The 14,432-nt window shown below is 46.4% G+C and overlaps 1 protein-coding gene across 2 annotated transcripts in view; it reads left to right on the forward strand.

Moving 5' to 3' along the window:
- The window catches only part of PTH1R (parathyroid hormone 1 receptor), a 178,191-nt gene that overhangs the window by 148,349 nt on the left and 15,410 nt on the right, over positions 1 to 14,432 (forward strand). For both annotated transcript variants that reach the window (XM_077808476.1, XM_077808477.1), the window contains exons 8-9: positions 1,040 to 1,193; positions 10,279 to 10,339. In XM_077808476.1, coding sequence (XP_077664602.1) covers positions 1,040 to 1,193; positions 10,279 to 10,339 — 215 coding nt within the window. The remainder of the gene's footprint in view (positions 1 to 1,039; positions 1,194 to 10,278; positions 10,340 to 14,432) is intronic.

The raw sequence follows: 14,432 nt of genomic DNA on the forward strand, positions 1-14,432 counted from the left end.
CGCGCACCCTGTGTGTGCAAGGTGCCCCTGTCATAGGAATATATCAATGGGTTCCTGAGTCGCTGGCTGAATCAATGATCTCCCAGAATGCTGACACCCAGAACCAGCACGTGCAAACAGCAGCAGATGCTGGGGTCTAGAATCCCATTTTGATGGGTCACTGGCACAGAAGTAAGAATTGTCCGTAAAAGCAATGAGTTGGCACTCGAAAGTAATGAGCAGCCCTAACCCAGCACTTTCAGTGCTCTTGGTGAGGCGCAAAGGCGAATGGTAAATGCCAAGGGGCAGATCTCAGGACCTCTCTCCTCTAGCAAGTGTATTGCAGCCCGAAGTGGGGGCACATGTTTCTCTTCTTGCCCACATTCTCCTGAACAGTCAGGAGCTAAACACTAGGTCATACCTGCCCTTACACCGGGATAAATCCATAGTAGCTCCAATGACACCAGATCCAACCCACGAGCTCAAAATGAGACCCTGCTCAGGGCACCCCAATGGGACTAACTACCCAACCATGTCAAATACCCCTTGGCTCTTCCATAGAGAGTTCATCTTATACCAGATTTCATGAACTGACTTCCTTCCTACAGTAAACCTTATGGGCCGGATCCTCAGCTAGTGTAAATCAGCATAGCTCCCCTCGGGTTAATGCCGTTACACCATCTGAGGATCAAGCCCTATAAGATGTTCCTCCTTATCATTATTTTTATTAGAATAGTGCCTAGAGGTCTCAACTGCAGTCACTTGAGCTAGGTGCTGTACAAGCATGTAGCAATGGTGTCTGCCCTGAAGAGCTTACAGTCTAAAAGTGAGGCAAAATGAGCGGTAGAGGTGGGACTAGAACCCTCAGTCCCAGTCCAGGGCCTTAGTCACAGAAGCAAGCTGCCGCCTGTAAAACGCCCCCTGGAGAGCCCTCTCCAATTTGCACGGTAGCCTTTTTCTTCTCCAGCTTGTTTTCAAGCTCTCGCTAGCTCATAACTACCACGGCTTCAGGTTCACACCGCGTTTTTAACCTCCCTTTCTCCCTCTGCCCTCACTCCAGATGGGCTGTAAGGTAGTCGTCACCTTCTTCCTCTACTTCCTGGCGACCAATTACTACTGGATCCTGGTGGAAGGGCTCTATCTCCACAGCCTCATCTTCATGGCCTTTTTCTCTGAGAAGAAGTATCTTTGGGGCTTCACGCTGTTTGGCTGGGGTGAGTCGCCGCTGCTCTCGGGGCTTTCTAAGCTGACTCTGTGTTTGTGTGTGTGTGTGTGTGTGCAGGTCAAAGAGCAGATGGAGACAGAGTTACAGGGCTGGGAGGTGTTGCTGGAAACATCGCCCTTGAAGGCCTTATTATCTGCCCTTGTCCACAAACTATCTCCCCAGCATGCACAGGAGTCCTCATCAGGACATGAAGCTGCAGTGGGGATGCTCCGTGGACAGTCCTCCAGTCTGCCTCCCTCCATGAGGGCCTCTGGATCCACAGAGTAGCTGATCCACCGATCCCTCCTCTGACTCGCCCCATCCCCTTAATCCCCGCCGTGTAGCAATGCACAGGGAACCACCCTAAAGTGCAATCTGCAGCATACAAGGTTCCACTCCTCCTACATGGGCTCCCCAGATCCTGTCCCAGGCAGTGCCTTCTTCCCCTGTGGCAGGACCGAGTCCCTGAAGATAATATTTAGATTGATCCCATGCAGACCAGTCCAGGGGTGTTCCTGGAATGGAGCACTGCAGCTGATTTCACTCTTTTTAATAATTCTCTGCCCTTAGAGATACAGGGCCAGATCCTCAGGCAGTGTAAGTCGGCATGAGTGTGACACCGGCTGGGCCAGGTTCCCTTGAGACTGTCAGCATCTGGAGAAATGGCTGTATAAACGAGACGTGCAGCCAGGGCTCAGGGTGTTGGTTCATGGGGGAGTCCTACACTCTGATTTCCTTCCTCTGGCCTCAGACTCTCCTGCCACCGGATTTCTCGAGTGTCTGAGCGCACAAATGGAAACCTGCAATTTGTGGGGAAGCGATTTTTTTTTTATGCCTGGATCTTTTCTTGGAGCAGGGAGGGAGGGAAGAGGTGGGGGCAAGCCATTAGTGGAAGGCTGTTTACACACAAGTGTTTAAGAAGAGAATGTGCTTTTGTTCCCCTCTGGCACTGGCTCGGTGAGACAAGGCAGGGATTAATGAGGTGCAGATCGTTTGAGGGCAGCATGATAGCTGCCTGCAAGCATCTGATCGGCAGAAACACCGAGGGAGAAGAGGGGATGTTTAAGACGGTGCTCACAGGTATAATGAGACCTAATGGGGTGCGGTATATGAGCAAAGAAACACACAGCAGGGAAAGCTTCTCGAAGGTGGTATCTATTCGAGTTTCTCAAGCGAAACAGCAGAGACCTTGTTTTAAAAAAATGTACTGGACAAAGCCCTGGAGAATATACTGCAGGCCTCAGTCTTGCCTTGGCACTGTATGTAATTGGTCATTTCCACCTACGGTTTCTATACTGGTGGATCTCCCAACTAGCTGGCTAGTCAACATTTAAGGTGTAATGGGTATGTCACAGCCATGCGGCGTGGCACTCTATCCCGCACCAGTGGTGGCTAAGCCACATAGCAGTTGTTGAGCCTGCTACAGCTTTGCTGCTGAGCTTTGATCTTTGAGCTCGGCTGGTAGCGGTTTGTGTCTTAAGATCCAAGGGTCCCAGAGGTGTCAGCGTTGCAGAGGCTATGAAAGCCTGGCTTTCCTTAGTGAAAGTTGAAGAAATGATGCATTGACTAGTGGAATTTCCAAACCTCCGCTGTAGGACAATTCCTCTTCCAGCTGCAGTTAGACTCAGAATATTTTGGACTCACGTATTTAAAAACTCTTCAGAGGACAGGAGTAACAGAGGGACCTTACCAGTTGAGTCTTGTGTCTGTTTTACTTCGGCGAGAATTGCATCGAGTGTGCGCTGCCGCTTAGTATTACAATGAAATGCTTGGTACAGAACAGGCCTGAGAAATGATTTCCTAGTGCAAATCCTAGAAATAGGGGCAATACAGCAGAAATAATGCCACACGTTTAGCACAAAGCAACATTGCTAATAATGCCCAAGTAGCCAAAAAATCCCCAGTCAAACAGGCATCGGATCCTTTCATTAACGCTTCCGATCACTGCCAAAGTATAATCAGCTTATTGAGCAGTTCACAATGCTAAAGGCACACCTGTCACAACACCAATTATCCATTTGACTCCAAACATTTGTGGCTGTTTAATTAAATTCCTCTGAAATGAGAACGGATGATTTCCTCCAGTTGCATTTGGTTTTGCTTTATTTGGATTAGCATGATAAAAAAATATATATATATACACATGGCTTTGATAACTTTTGGGCATTCAGAAGGCGGCCCTAGTCCAGTGCCCTCTGAAGTCAATGGATAGACTCCAATTCAATACAGCGGGCATTGGATCATGCCCATACCACAGTGAAGACCAACGTAGAACCAGTGATAAATAACTACCATGTTCCCATAGGTACAGAAGGGAGAAGTTTGCCCCAAGAGCTGAGATCCTTTGCTTATATAACAACAAACATCTAAGGATTTGTAATGCCCTGGAGATTTCTAGGAAAACCCAAACCTTTCACCATAAATCAATTTATGCTGAAGGAACCAAAACACCAATTTGCTCTCTGATGTTAGATCCAAGGATTTATCTGGAGGAGACTTTACAGTCCAGAGCCTCAGCTGGCGTAAGTTGTTGTCAACAGTGGACCTGGAATAGTTGGTTTTTCAGTTCACTAGCAGTTCCAAAAACTAGAGTAAAAAAAGTTGTTTGGGGTTGACCTGAAAATGAGATTTTTTTGGAAAATTTTCAGCAAATCAAAAAGATGAAAAAAAAAATTCATTTTGGGTCGCACAGAATGTTTCATTCAGCCTGAAACCAAATGTTTTCTTTTGGTTTTAAGCTTCCTTTTTAAAATTTATTTTGTACTGTTTTAAAATTCAACTGAAGGAAATTTCAAAACGGAAAGTCGTGTCAAGTTAAAAAATATTACAATGGATAGATTTGTGGAGGAATTTGTCTGGGGTTTTTTCATCTGAAACAATTTGCATCTGAATTCAACATGAATTTGCAAAAAGTTTTGTTAACCCAAATCCCCATTTTTCACTGAGAAAAAGTTTCTGCTGAAAAATTTCACTCACCTCTGGTCAGTAGACGGATCTGGCCCTTCTTGTAGTGAAGAGGATACAAAGGTGAGAGAAGGAACTTGTTTCTTGCAGACATCTAGGACTGGAAAAGATTTTACTAGTGTCAATAAATTCACCAACAAGCTTCAGGTTCTCTGCAGCTGCTATATGAAGGAAGTCTGAGGAGTATGACCAATAACTGTAGAAAATCAGACTATCTCAATTGTATTTTATTCACATTTTAATTCTCCCTGGTAGCTGGACCTCATGGCAATAGACACTATGGGGGTGAGTGTGATAGGGAAACCTAAAATAGACAGAGAGTTATTGCTGTCAGGGGAGTACAGAGAGGCACCAACTGGCATCAGAATCCCATTGTGCTAGGTGCTGTACATACACCTAGTGAGAGACTATCCCTGCTCCCAAAGTGATTGCAAGCTAAATGCAGAAAGGTCTGCCACAACTTAGAGCAGCCTTGAGCATCTCTTCTGTGCAAGTGATGTTACTCAACTGCTTGTAGGCGGGGAAGTGAAGAATAACTACTCCAGCCACTGGAGCAGAGGACAGGGAAGAGGGGCTCTTTTCCACAGGTTGAATGCAATTATTGTATTATAGAGACACAAGATCTTTAGGGCAACCCTTACTCACACTGAGTGGCACTTCCTCCTAATGGGTTCCTTGCATGAGCAAGTGTAACCCACACACTTCCCGGGTGTGGTGTTCTGGCCCATGTAGTGGCAGCGAGACCACTTAGAGAGCGAGACTGAGTTTGCTCTACAGCCTGAGCAAAAAGGCAGGTGGCTTTTAGCTCATGCAGTAGCGGCTCATGCATTTAGCTCCAGAGGTCCCAGGTTTGATCCTGCCTGCCAACAGCTGGGATCTGTTGGCATTACACAAGCCAGACTTCAGTGAGGGGCTCATAATCTGCCCTTTGCTGACCACACATGGTTTGGTGTTACAGATCACTCAGAAGATAGCACAATAGCATGGAATAGAGATGCCACTGTAGGCCTATGAATAGATACAGTTCATCCCGGCACTCCAATGAAGTCTCCCTTTCTGAACTGCAGGTGGAGTCAGGATTCTTAGCTCTTCGTCATGCAGGACTCAGGGGCTTTAGAAGGAGAGAGAGAGAGAGAGAGAGTGTGTGTGTGTGTTGGAATAGGGCTGAGGGGAAGGATTTTTGCCTAGCCTGAGATGTTTGCACTTTTTCCAGCTCAAGGGGAGAGACCTGACTTTATAGAACCTGCATTGTACACACTGTGTGTATTGATTGGACATGCACAGCGCATACAATGTGGATACTGTAGAAGTCAATTACAGCATCGCCACCCTGGGGGACTCTACCTGTGGCTTCACATGCAGGGCTGGGGTGTGGGTGGACGGGTGCACGAGTGCATGAGGGAGACCAAATTGCTTTTGTGAGGCTTGCCCTTTCTTGGCTGGTTTGCCAAATGCAAGAACAGTTCATCCGTTGTGACTTTCACTGCCAGCGCCACCTGCAGGCTGACACATACGGCCAAGTTTTTGAGAGTGTCTTCTAATTCTGGGTCCTGACATTGTGCCTGGTTTTTAGAGTAGGCTGAGCACCCACCGCTCCCATTGATGTTCCTGGGAGCTGTGGGAGCTTGGCTCCACTTAAAATCAGTCCCAAGGGATCTCAAATTGGCCATCCACATGATGACCATAATAGCTACTGGTTGGAGAGGCCAGTAGAGACCCAGAGGAAAGTGGAGTTAAAGAGATACTGTAGGGAACCCAAGGGTCGAGGTTCTTATAGATTCATAGATATTTAGGTCAGAAGGGACCATTATGATCATCTAGTCTGACCTCCTGTACAATGCAGGCCACAGAATTTCACCCACCACTCCTGCAAAAAACCTCTCACCTATGTCTGTGCTATTGAAGTCCTCAGATCGTGGTTTAAAGACTTCAAGGAGCAGAGAATCCTCCAGCAAGTTCTTTATAGCATAGATTTCTTTTTTTCTTTTAAATAATTTGAACAAATAGCTGTGGCCTTTGGAAAGAACCTGCAAGGCCAAATTCTGTTCCCGTTACACCAATGTAAAATAGAGATGGTCAAAAAAAAGGTGGGGGGGGGATTATACAAAATGTTGTCAAAGTAATTTTCATTTTACACATTTTGAAAAGGGAACTAATTTCAAAATGTGTCTGATTTTGAATCAACATTTTTCTGTTTTGAACGTTTGTTTTCAAACTTATTTGCTTTTTAAATTTTTCACTTTCTCTTTCCCCCAATCCCACAATTTTCTCTTTTTTCCCCCCTTTTCCTCTCCCTCCCCTTTTCCTTTTTCCATTTTGCCATTCAGAAAGAATGGGGAAGAAGGGGAGAAAATGAAAAGTAATTAAAAACCCTAGTTTTTTTGTTTTCCAGGGGTTTTTTTTCTGAAAAATTGAAAATTTAAAGATAGATAGATAGATAGATAGAGGGGGTGTATGGGGGTAGAGAGAGAGAGAGAGAGAGAGGGAGTGTATGGGGGTAGATAGATAGATAGATAGAGGGGGTGTATGGGGATAGATAGATAGATATAGATTGTATGGGGTAGACAGAGAGAGAGGGAGTGTATGGGGGTAGGTGGATAGGTGGATGGAGGGGGTGTATGGGGATAGATAGATAGATTGTATGGGGTAGAGAGAGAGAGAGAGAGAGAGTGTATGGGGGTAGGTAGATAGATAGATAGATAGATAGAGGGGGTGTATGGGGGTAGGTAGATAGATTGTATGGGTAGAGAGAGAGAGAGGAAGTGTATGGGGGTAGATAGATAGATAGAGGGGGTGTATGGGGATAAATAGATAGATATAGATTGTATGGGGTAGACAGAGAGAGAGGGAGTATATGGGGGTAGAGAGAGAGAGAGAGGGAGTGTATGGGAGTAGGTAGATAGATAGATAGAGGGGGTGTATGGGGATAGATAGATAGATAGATTGTGTGGGATAGAGAGAGAGAGAGAGGGAGTGTATGGGGGTAGATAGATAGATAGATAGAGGGGGTGTATGGGGATAGATAGATAGATAGATAGATAGAGTGTATGGGGGTAGAGAGAGAGAGAGAGGGAGTGTATGGGGGTCGGTAGATAGATAGATAGAGGGGGTGTATGGGGATAGATAGATATAGATTGTATGGGGTGGGGGGGGGAGTGTATGGGGGTAGATAGATAGAGGGGGTGTATGGGGATAGATAGATAGATAGATTGTATGGGGTAGAGAGAGAGAGAGAGAGGGAGTGTATGGGGGTAGGTAGATAGGTAGATAGAAGGGGTGTATGGGGATAGATAGATAGATAGATAGATAGATAGAGTGTATGGGGGTAGAGAGAGAGAGAGAGGGAGTGTATGGGGGTCGGTAGATAGATAGATAGAGGGGGTGTATGGGGATAGATAGATAGATAGATAGATAGATAGATAGAGTGTATGGGGGTAGAGAGAGAGAGAGAGGGAGTGTATGGGGGTCGGTAGATAGATAGATAGAGGGGGTGTATGGGGATAGATAGATAGATATAGATTGTATGGGGTGGGGGGGGGGTGTATGGGGGTAGATAGATAGAGGGGGTGTATGGGGATAGATAGATAGATAGATTGTATGGGGTAGAGAGAGAGAGAGAGAGAGGGAGTTTATGGGGGTAGGTAGACAGGTAGATAGAAGGGGTGTATGGGGGTAGATAGATAGATTAGATAGATGAAAATTGCTGATATTGAGAAAAGATCATCTTTTTTGTTTAAAAATATTGTGTTTGAAAAATGTCAACCAGCTCTCTGCACACCCAAACGCTGCCTCCCCTGTCTGCATTGCTAGGACTAGCCGTGGAGTGTCCTGCTGCCTCCCCACTGCCGGAGCCTTTCCCCGCCGCCTCCCCGTTTCCAGAGCCTTTCCCCAGTGTCTGTAGCGACATGCCCCAGTGTGTGTGGACACAGCCTGCCTTTCCCTGTGGCGTGTAGCTACATGGACCCTGCATGCTGCCGCAAGCACAGGCAAATGTAGACAAGGTCGTAGGCCGATCAGAGCACACTAACAGACCAGGGCGTCCACACTGGCAGCCACAGCGCTCCAGCGGGGGCGCACAAAACATTATTCCACTCGCCGAGGTGGAGTACCAGGAGCGGACCAGCCGCGGAGTCAGAGCGCTCTGCGTGCCTTGCCAGTGTGGACGGGGAGTGAGCTAGTGCGCCCGGGGCTCCCTTAATACGCTGTAACTCGCAAGTGTAGCCAAGCCCTTAGTCTCTGCCCCACGCCCCATTCAGGAAAGTCCTTAGCACCTAGCACTTAGCACCAAATTAAGCACATGTTTAACGTCCCATGGACTTCAATGGAGCTGCAATGGGCTTACAGTTAAACACAGACAGAAGGACTTTCCTGAATTGGGCCCCACAGAGCATAGAATCTACACAGAGTTTATATTATTAATAACCATCCTCTTTGTTTTCTGAAAGGGGCTCTTTTACTACCATTTGTGGAAGCTCTTGTAGGCCCAATCCTGCATTTTCAGGGAAGTCCATGGGGGATTTGGGTGCATAAAGAAATTAGAATTGGACTCAAAAAAAGAATATATTCTATTCAATATTGTCTTAGCTCTTACAGGGGTAATGCCAGGTGTAAACCCACTGAAATAAGTGTGGTTACACCAGAGATGAATTTGGCCGTTACGCTTTAAACATATTTTCCCAGGGTTGTTTTAGCTTTCGTTAATTCATGAGGCAGATGGAAGAAGCTTCTTCTCCATCCCAGTTGAGAAAAAGCTCTTTCTTTGATCAAACCAGTGATCAAATCACGATGGGTAAAATGTCAAGATGCATCAAATTAGAGGAAGGAACCCTGGTGATCTGAATGACTTGCCCAGCAAAATCTCCCAGCCCCCTAATTTCCGTAGTTAATACTTATCTCCAGAACTGGTCAAAGTTGGGAATTTATGTCCCATAGGAAATGCTGAGATTTTTGTCCTGAATCGGGACAAAAAGTCAAAACCTCAACACTTTTGCAAAATTATATATTCCAAAAATATTTTGTTTTGACTTTATCATTTTGATTATGTATTATATGAACATAAAAGTCAAAACTCTAATGCGGAAAGAAGTTTTGATCACTTCAATATGTTCCTGCAATGCGTTTCATTTTTTGTCGAATCAGCATGTTCCAACTTGAAACAGTTCTACTGGAAAGTTTTCAGCTAGCTCTATTTATCTCCTGGGTTTGGAGATCAGCCTGGAACTATCACAAAGATGCTCTCTCCCATAGGATTTCTGCTGAATCCAGTTTCAACTGGAAGCAGTGAGAGGGCTATGTGCACTATATAGCCACACAGAGCCTAGTGCCTCCAGATGACCTGTAACCCAAAATGGCAGCAAACGTACTCTCCCCAACTCCAGGCTGCAATCCTATCTGACTCTGAGTGCCACAGGGCTGTAAACAAAAATGAATATCCAAACTGATCTGCCCTACTTCCAAACTTTTGAGAAGGTCTCCAGAGCCTCAGAAGCAGTGGAAGGTAGAGAGGTTGTCACTGTCTGAGAGTATTGCCAGCAGCCATCTTGGGTAGGTGTGCGATGGATATGTAAAGGTTAGGATGTTTTCTATCCCGAGAGGTAGTGTGGTACAGTGGGTTGAAAATTAGGAGTTCTGGTCCCGTCACTGTCCTGCTGCGTGACCCTTGGCAAGTCACTCGTCTCCTGCCATTTTTCCTTCTTGCCAAGTTAGACGGTGAGTTCTCTGGGGCAGGGGCTGTCTCTTCTTATAGGTATGTACAGCGCCCAACACAATGGAATCACAATCTCAGTTAAGGCCTCTAGTAAGATCATTGCTACTGTAATATAAATAATAATCGTCCTGAGTCATTTGTGTCTCTGGATCCAAACTTCCCCAGAATTACGAGGTATTTGTATTTGGTGTTCTGGATAGGACCAAGACTTGGAATATGGGTCTATGTCTGTTTCCAGATCTGTGGTTCCCTGAGGTTGGAGGTGAAACCAGCATTGAGCCCTTAGGCTCCAAACTATACCTGAACCATGGGGGAATCCTCTAAATAAAGTCCCTCACGCCAGCTCTAGCTCTCTGCAGTTGACTTACAATAGACTGAGTTTGCTATACATTGTATGTACTGATGAGTACTTTCTTGTTTTCAGGACTCCCTGCTGTAATCGTCACAGTGTGGGCCAGTGTGAGGGCCAATCTAGCGGACACAGAGTAAGTCTTGGTTGGATTCTGTGTTGTTTTTCTCCTGTTCTTGTGTTATGTCTTTGCCGCATTTTTGGAACCGAGAGGTTTGTGGATGAATTATGGACCCCGGGGGAGGGTGGGGACTAGATAAGGCTGCAGATCTGAAGCAATCTTAAAATGAAGGCAGGAAATGCACCAAGCAGGGGATGAAATTCTGTAGTTCTGTTGTAACTCTCCTGGCTTGTCTTTAGTTTTAAATAATTTAACCAATTTGTGGTCACCTACAACTTCACAGCTGGCACATTGGGACCGCTTGAAAGTCTGCATCAAGCTTAGGGATAGAACTGTGATTCTTGTGTAACCCACACACCTCCTGGATGTGGTGATCTGTCCCTTCTAGTGGCATAAAGACCACTTAGAAATTAATATGTTTGCTACAACCTTAGCTAATTGCAATGTGGCTTGACGCTCATGCATTTAGCTCCAGAGGTCCCAAGTTCGATCCTCCAATGACGACCGGGGTCTGTCGGTATTGCACTCCACAAGCATAGACCTCTAACACTTGAGCTAAAAGAGAATCATCCATTTGCTTGTACATTACATGGCTTATGACACACATCTGAGTAGTTCCAATCCCATCCAGCAGAGGTCAGTACTGCACTTCACTCACTTCTCAACTCCTTTTCCCATTTACATGGGGTCGGAGGCACCCATGGTTCTTCACCACTCATTCCGGTCCATGGTGTGGGTTCGTAGGTCTTGGAGTTACAATCTTTTCATCTTCAAACTTCTCTTGACAGTCTTTCCATCGTATCCTTGATCTTCCATGTCCTTTCTGACTGTCTCATTCCTACCATGCTTTCTATGCTAGTTGTTTGCCTCCCATTCTTATCAGTTGTCCAACCCTCATCAAATGTGTGCTCTCCAGCCTATCTATCACTGAGAGTCCCAAGTACTTTCTCCCTAATTTCTTCCATGAGTACTCGCTTCCCTCCGCTTGCTTGCTGTTTTCTTCAGCATATTACTTTCTACTACCTGTATCATCCTTTCTTCCAGCTTCATAAGACCCAGAGTTTCCAAATCATAGAGCAGGCAGGGACAAACATAGGCAGCACCCGCTTCTCCTTTCAGTTTGTTACTTAATTGCCGGTCCCACAATACTCCTGCCGTCTTTTTCAGTGCCGCCCATGCACACTGAGTTCTTCTGTTCAGTTCCCCAGCAGCAGTATGTGTATTTCCCAAGCACACAGCTTCTTTCTTCTAATTCAGCTTCTCTCCAGAAACTTTAATCGACAGCTCTACTCCCATTTTCCCTACTTGCATAACTTCTGTTCTCTATGTGTTTACCTTCAAACCATGGTCTTCAACCACAGATTTGGGTGAGTGGGGCTTCAACTCACTCTGATACCATTTTTACCACTTCCTCTTTGCTGTCAGCCAAAAGGGCGAGGTCATCAGCACACATTAGTTTTCTCTGTGTCTCCACAGGTTTCATTCTCTGACTAATTAACTCCATAATTAAGATGAAGAGAAGCGGATTCTGCACACTACCTTGTCTCAATCCCCCTGTCACCTCAAAAATCTCTGAAATTCCATGTTTGTTACCCCCTTAGCTCTTGACCCTCAATACAGTTCCTCTATCATCTCCACTTCTCAAGTTCCCCTCCCACACATCTCAATACTCCGAACACCAACCCCTGAAGAACCGAGTCATAAGAGCTGCCACATCGGGTCACACCATGGTCCACCTTGCCCAATATCCTGTCTCCAACAGTGGCCCATATCAGAGCTTCAGGGGGAGTGTACAGAACAGAGCAATTATAGAGTGATCCACCCTATCTTCACCTCCAAGCTTCTGGTAATCAGAGGTTTAGGATCACTCCAAGGATGGGGTTATTTCCCTGACCATCTTAATTAATAGCCATTGATGGACCTATCCTCCATGAACTTATCCACTTCTTTTTTGAACCCAGTTATATACTTTTGGCCCTCACAACTTCCCATGGCAATGAGTTCCACAGATTAGTTGTGCAGCGTGTGAAAAAGTACTTCCTCTTGTTTACTGGATGCTTTCTCAAGCTCAATAAATGCTACATAGCAGTTATGCCCTCCATTTACCATGCTGTCAAACTTACGTCTCAATGCAAATACTATGTCTATAGTACTCCTTCCCTTCCCAAAGCCATGTTGCGCCTCTCCTATGTTTTCCTCAACCTTGCACCTCCACCTGGCCTCCCAAAACTCTCTCAAGGACTTTAAGAGGCTGTCTTAACAGGGTGATGCCCCTGATAGGTGTTTGGATCATTTTTATCACCCTTACCCCTCCAAAGAGGCACAGTCAATCTTGTTCTCCACTCATCGGATATCCTAGGTTGATCTCAGCAAACACGTAGCAACCTGTGAAGCCACTTGATTCTGGTATCTCCAGCTGCATTGAACATATCAGCACTTATTTCGTCTTCACCAGTTGCTTTACCATTCTTCATCGTATTTAGTACTTTTTCTCCTTCCTCCACAGCAGTGGTGGGCAACCTGTAGACTGCAGCTCCCATTGGCCGGAACGGTGAACCGCGGCCACTGGGAGCTGCGGGCGGCCGTGCAAATGTAAACAACCTGTCTGGCGGCCCGCCAGCAGATTACCCTGACGGGCCGCGTGCGGGCCACAGGTTGCCTACCACTGCTCTACAGACATTGAAACCTTTTGAGATCAGTACTGCACACAGAGTAATAGAAATGCAGGGCTGAAAACGACCTTGAGAGGTCATTTTACCCATCCCCCCATGCTGAGGATTAGGCATACCTAGATTATCCCGGACAGGTGTTGGTCTAACACACTAGCCAGTTGAACAAGGCAGCTACTCTACACTCAGCCCCCTCACCCCCAAAGCCACTGCCGATTTCAGCACAAGCTGAACATACTTAGCGCTGACTTCTGAAATTTGCCACCTTTTCAGTCAGAGGCTCTCCGGGCAGCGGGTGGGGGATGGCTGTAGCCCCAGATACAGTAGCTGTGCAGCATAGTTTACATGCACGATATACATCCATATCTGAAACCCTGCTACCAGTACGTTCCTATCCGACAAGCACAGCGTAACCTAACCCCGCTCCCTAGTGCCTGTGACTTAGATCACCACTCAGCTCATTAGAGGACAACATATCCCTCGTCACCTTGACGTGGGGCATTTGCGAACACACGCCGTGTAAAAACCTTCCGTTCTTGTCGGGGCTTTCGCCACCCCTTTTATTTGCTCTCCTCAAACATCCGCACGGAGCAGACGCTGGCCCCGGACGTGAAAACCACTCTGTTGGCTGTGGTGTGGTGCCAACAGAGGGCTACAGACCCTTTCATTTCTTGATTGCTGGAGCACACCCAGTCCACAGCAGCGTGTGAAGCCATGATTACCATTGGACAGTCTCACTCAGTGGCCTATATCAAATATCTTTGGAGGCCTCCGTCCAGTTCCCAGCAGAGGGGCGGTGACCACATCAGAAAACCCACCACCTCAATCAGTGCTCCCTCCCGCTATTGGCAGCCGAAGTAGAGAGGCCAAGGATTGGCTAGGCAAGGAGAATGAACCTCCTGCAGGGTAGGGTTGAGGCTCGTTGGCAGAGCAGAAGGAGGGGATACATGCAGCTGTTCTCAACAGAGGGCTTCATCCTGCAGGGCAGCAAGGGCAGAAACTTCTACCACCGCAGCATGTACGTGGGCCTCGTCTACACACAAAGTATTAACTGTAGGTCTGATTTTTAAAGCCAATTGAGTTAAAGCCCTCTGTGGACACTCTTAACTTTAATTTAGACCTGTGTAATTAACAACTAGTGTGGGTAAATTTGCAAGCACAAGATGGAACCAGTTTTAAACCAGTTTAAGTCTGTCCACACAGGGCTTTGTACTTGTTTAAAATCCCACCTTTAGTTAGATCTGTGCAGCTTCTGTGTGTAGGCCCAGGCCTAAGGAAATGAATCCCAATGTAGCTTGCTGAACCCTGGCCATTACAGACTGGGGTGGAGAATTCCAGTTCAAAGAGGATCGGACACCAGCCTTGACGATGCAAAAAGAGCAAGTCCCTGAAATCTGCCGAGAGTAGTGCCCAACTGCCACAGATCTCAATGCATCTTA

This window comes from Eretmochelys imbricata, chromosome 2 (assembly GCF_965152235.1).
Source record: "Eretmochelys imbricata isolate rEreImb1 chromosome 2, rEreImb1.hap1, whole genome shotgun sequence".
Taxonomy (NCBI): Eukaryota; Metazoa; Chordata; order Testudines; family Cheloniidae; genus Eretmochelys; species Eretmochelys imbricata.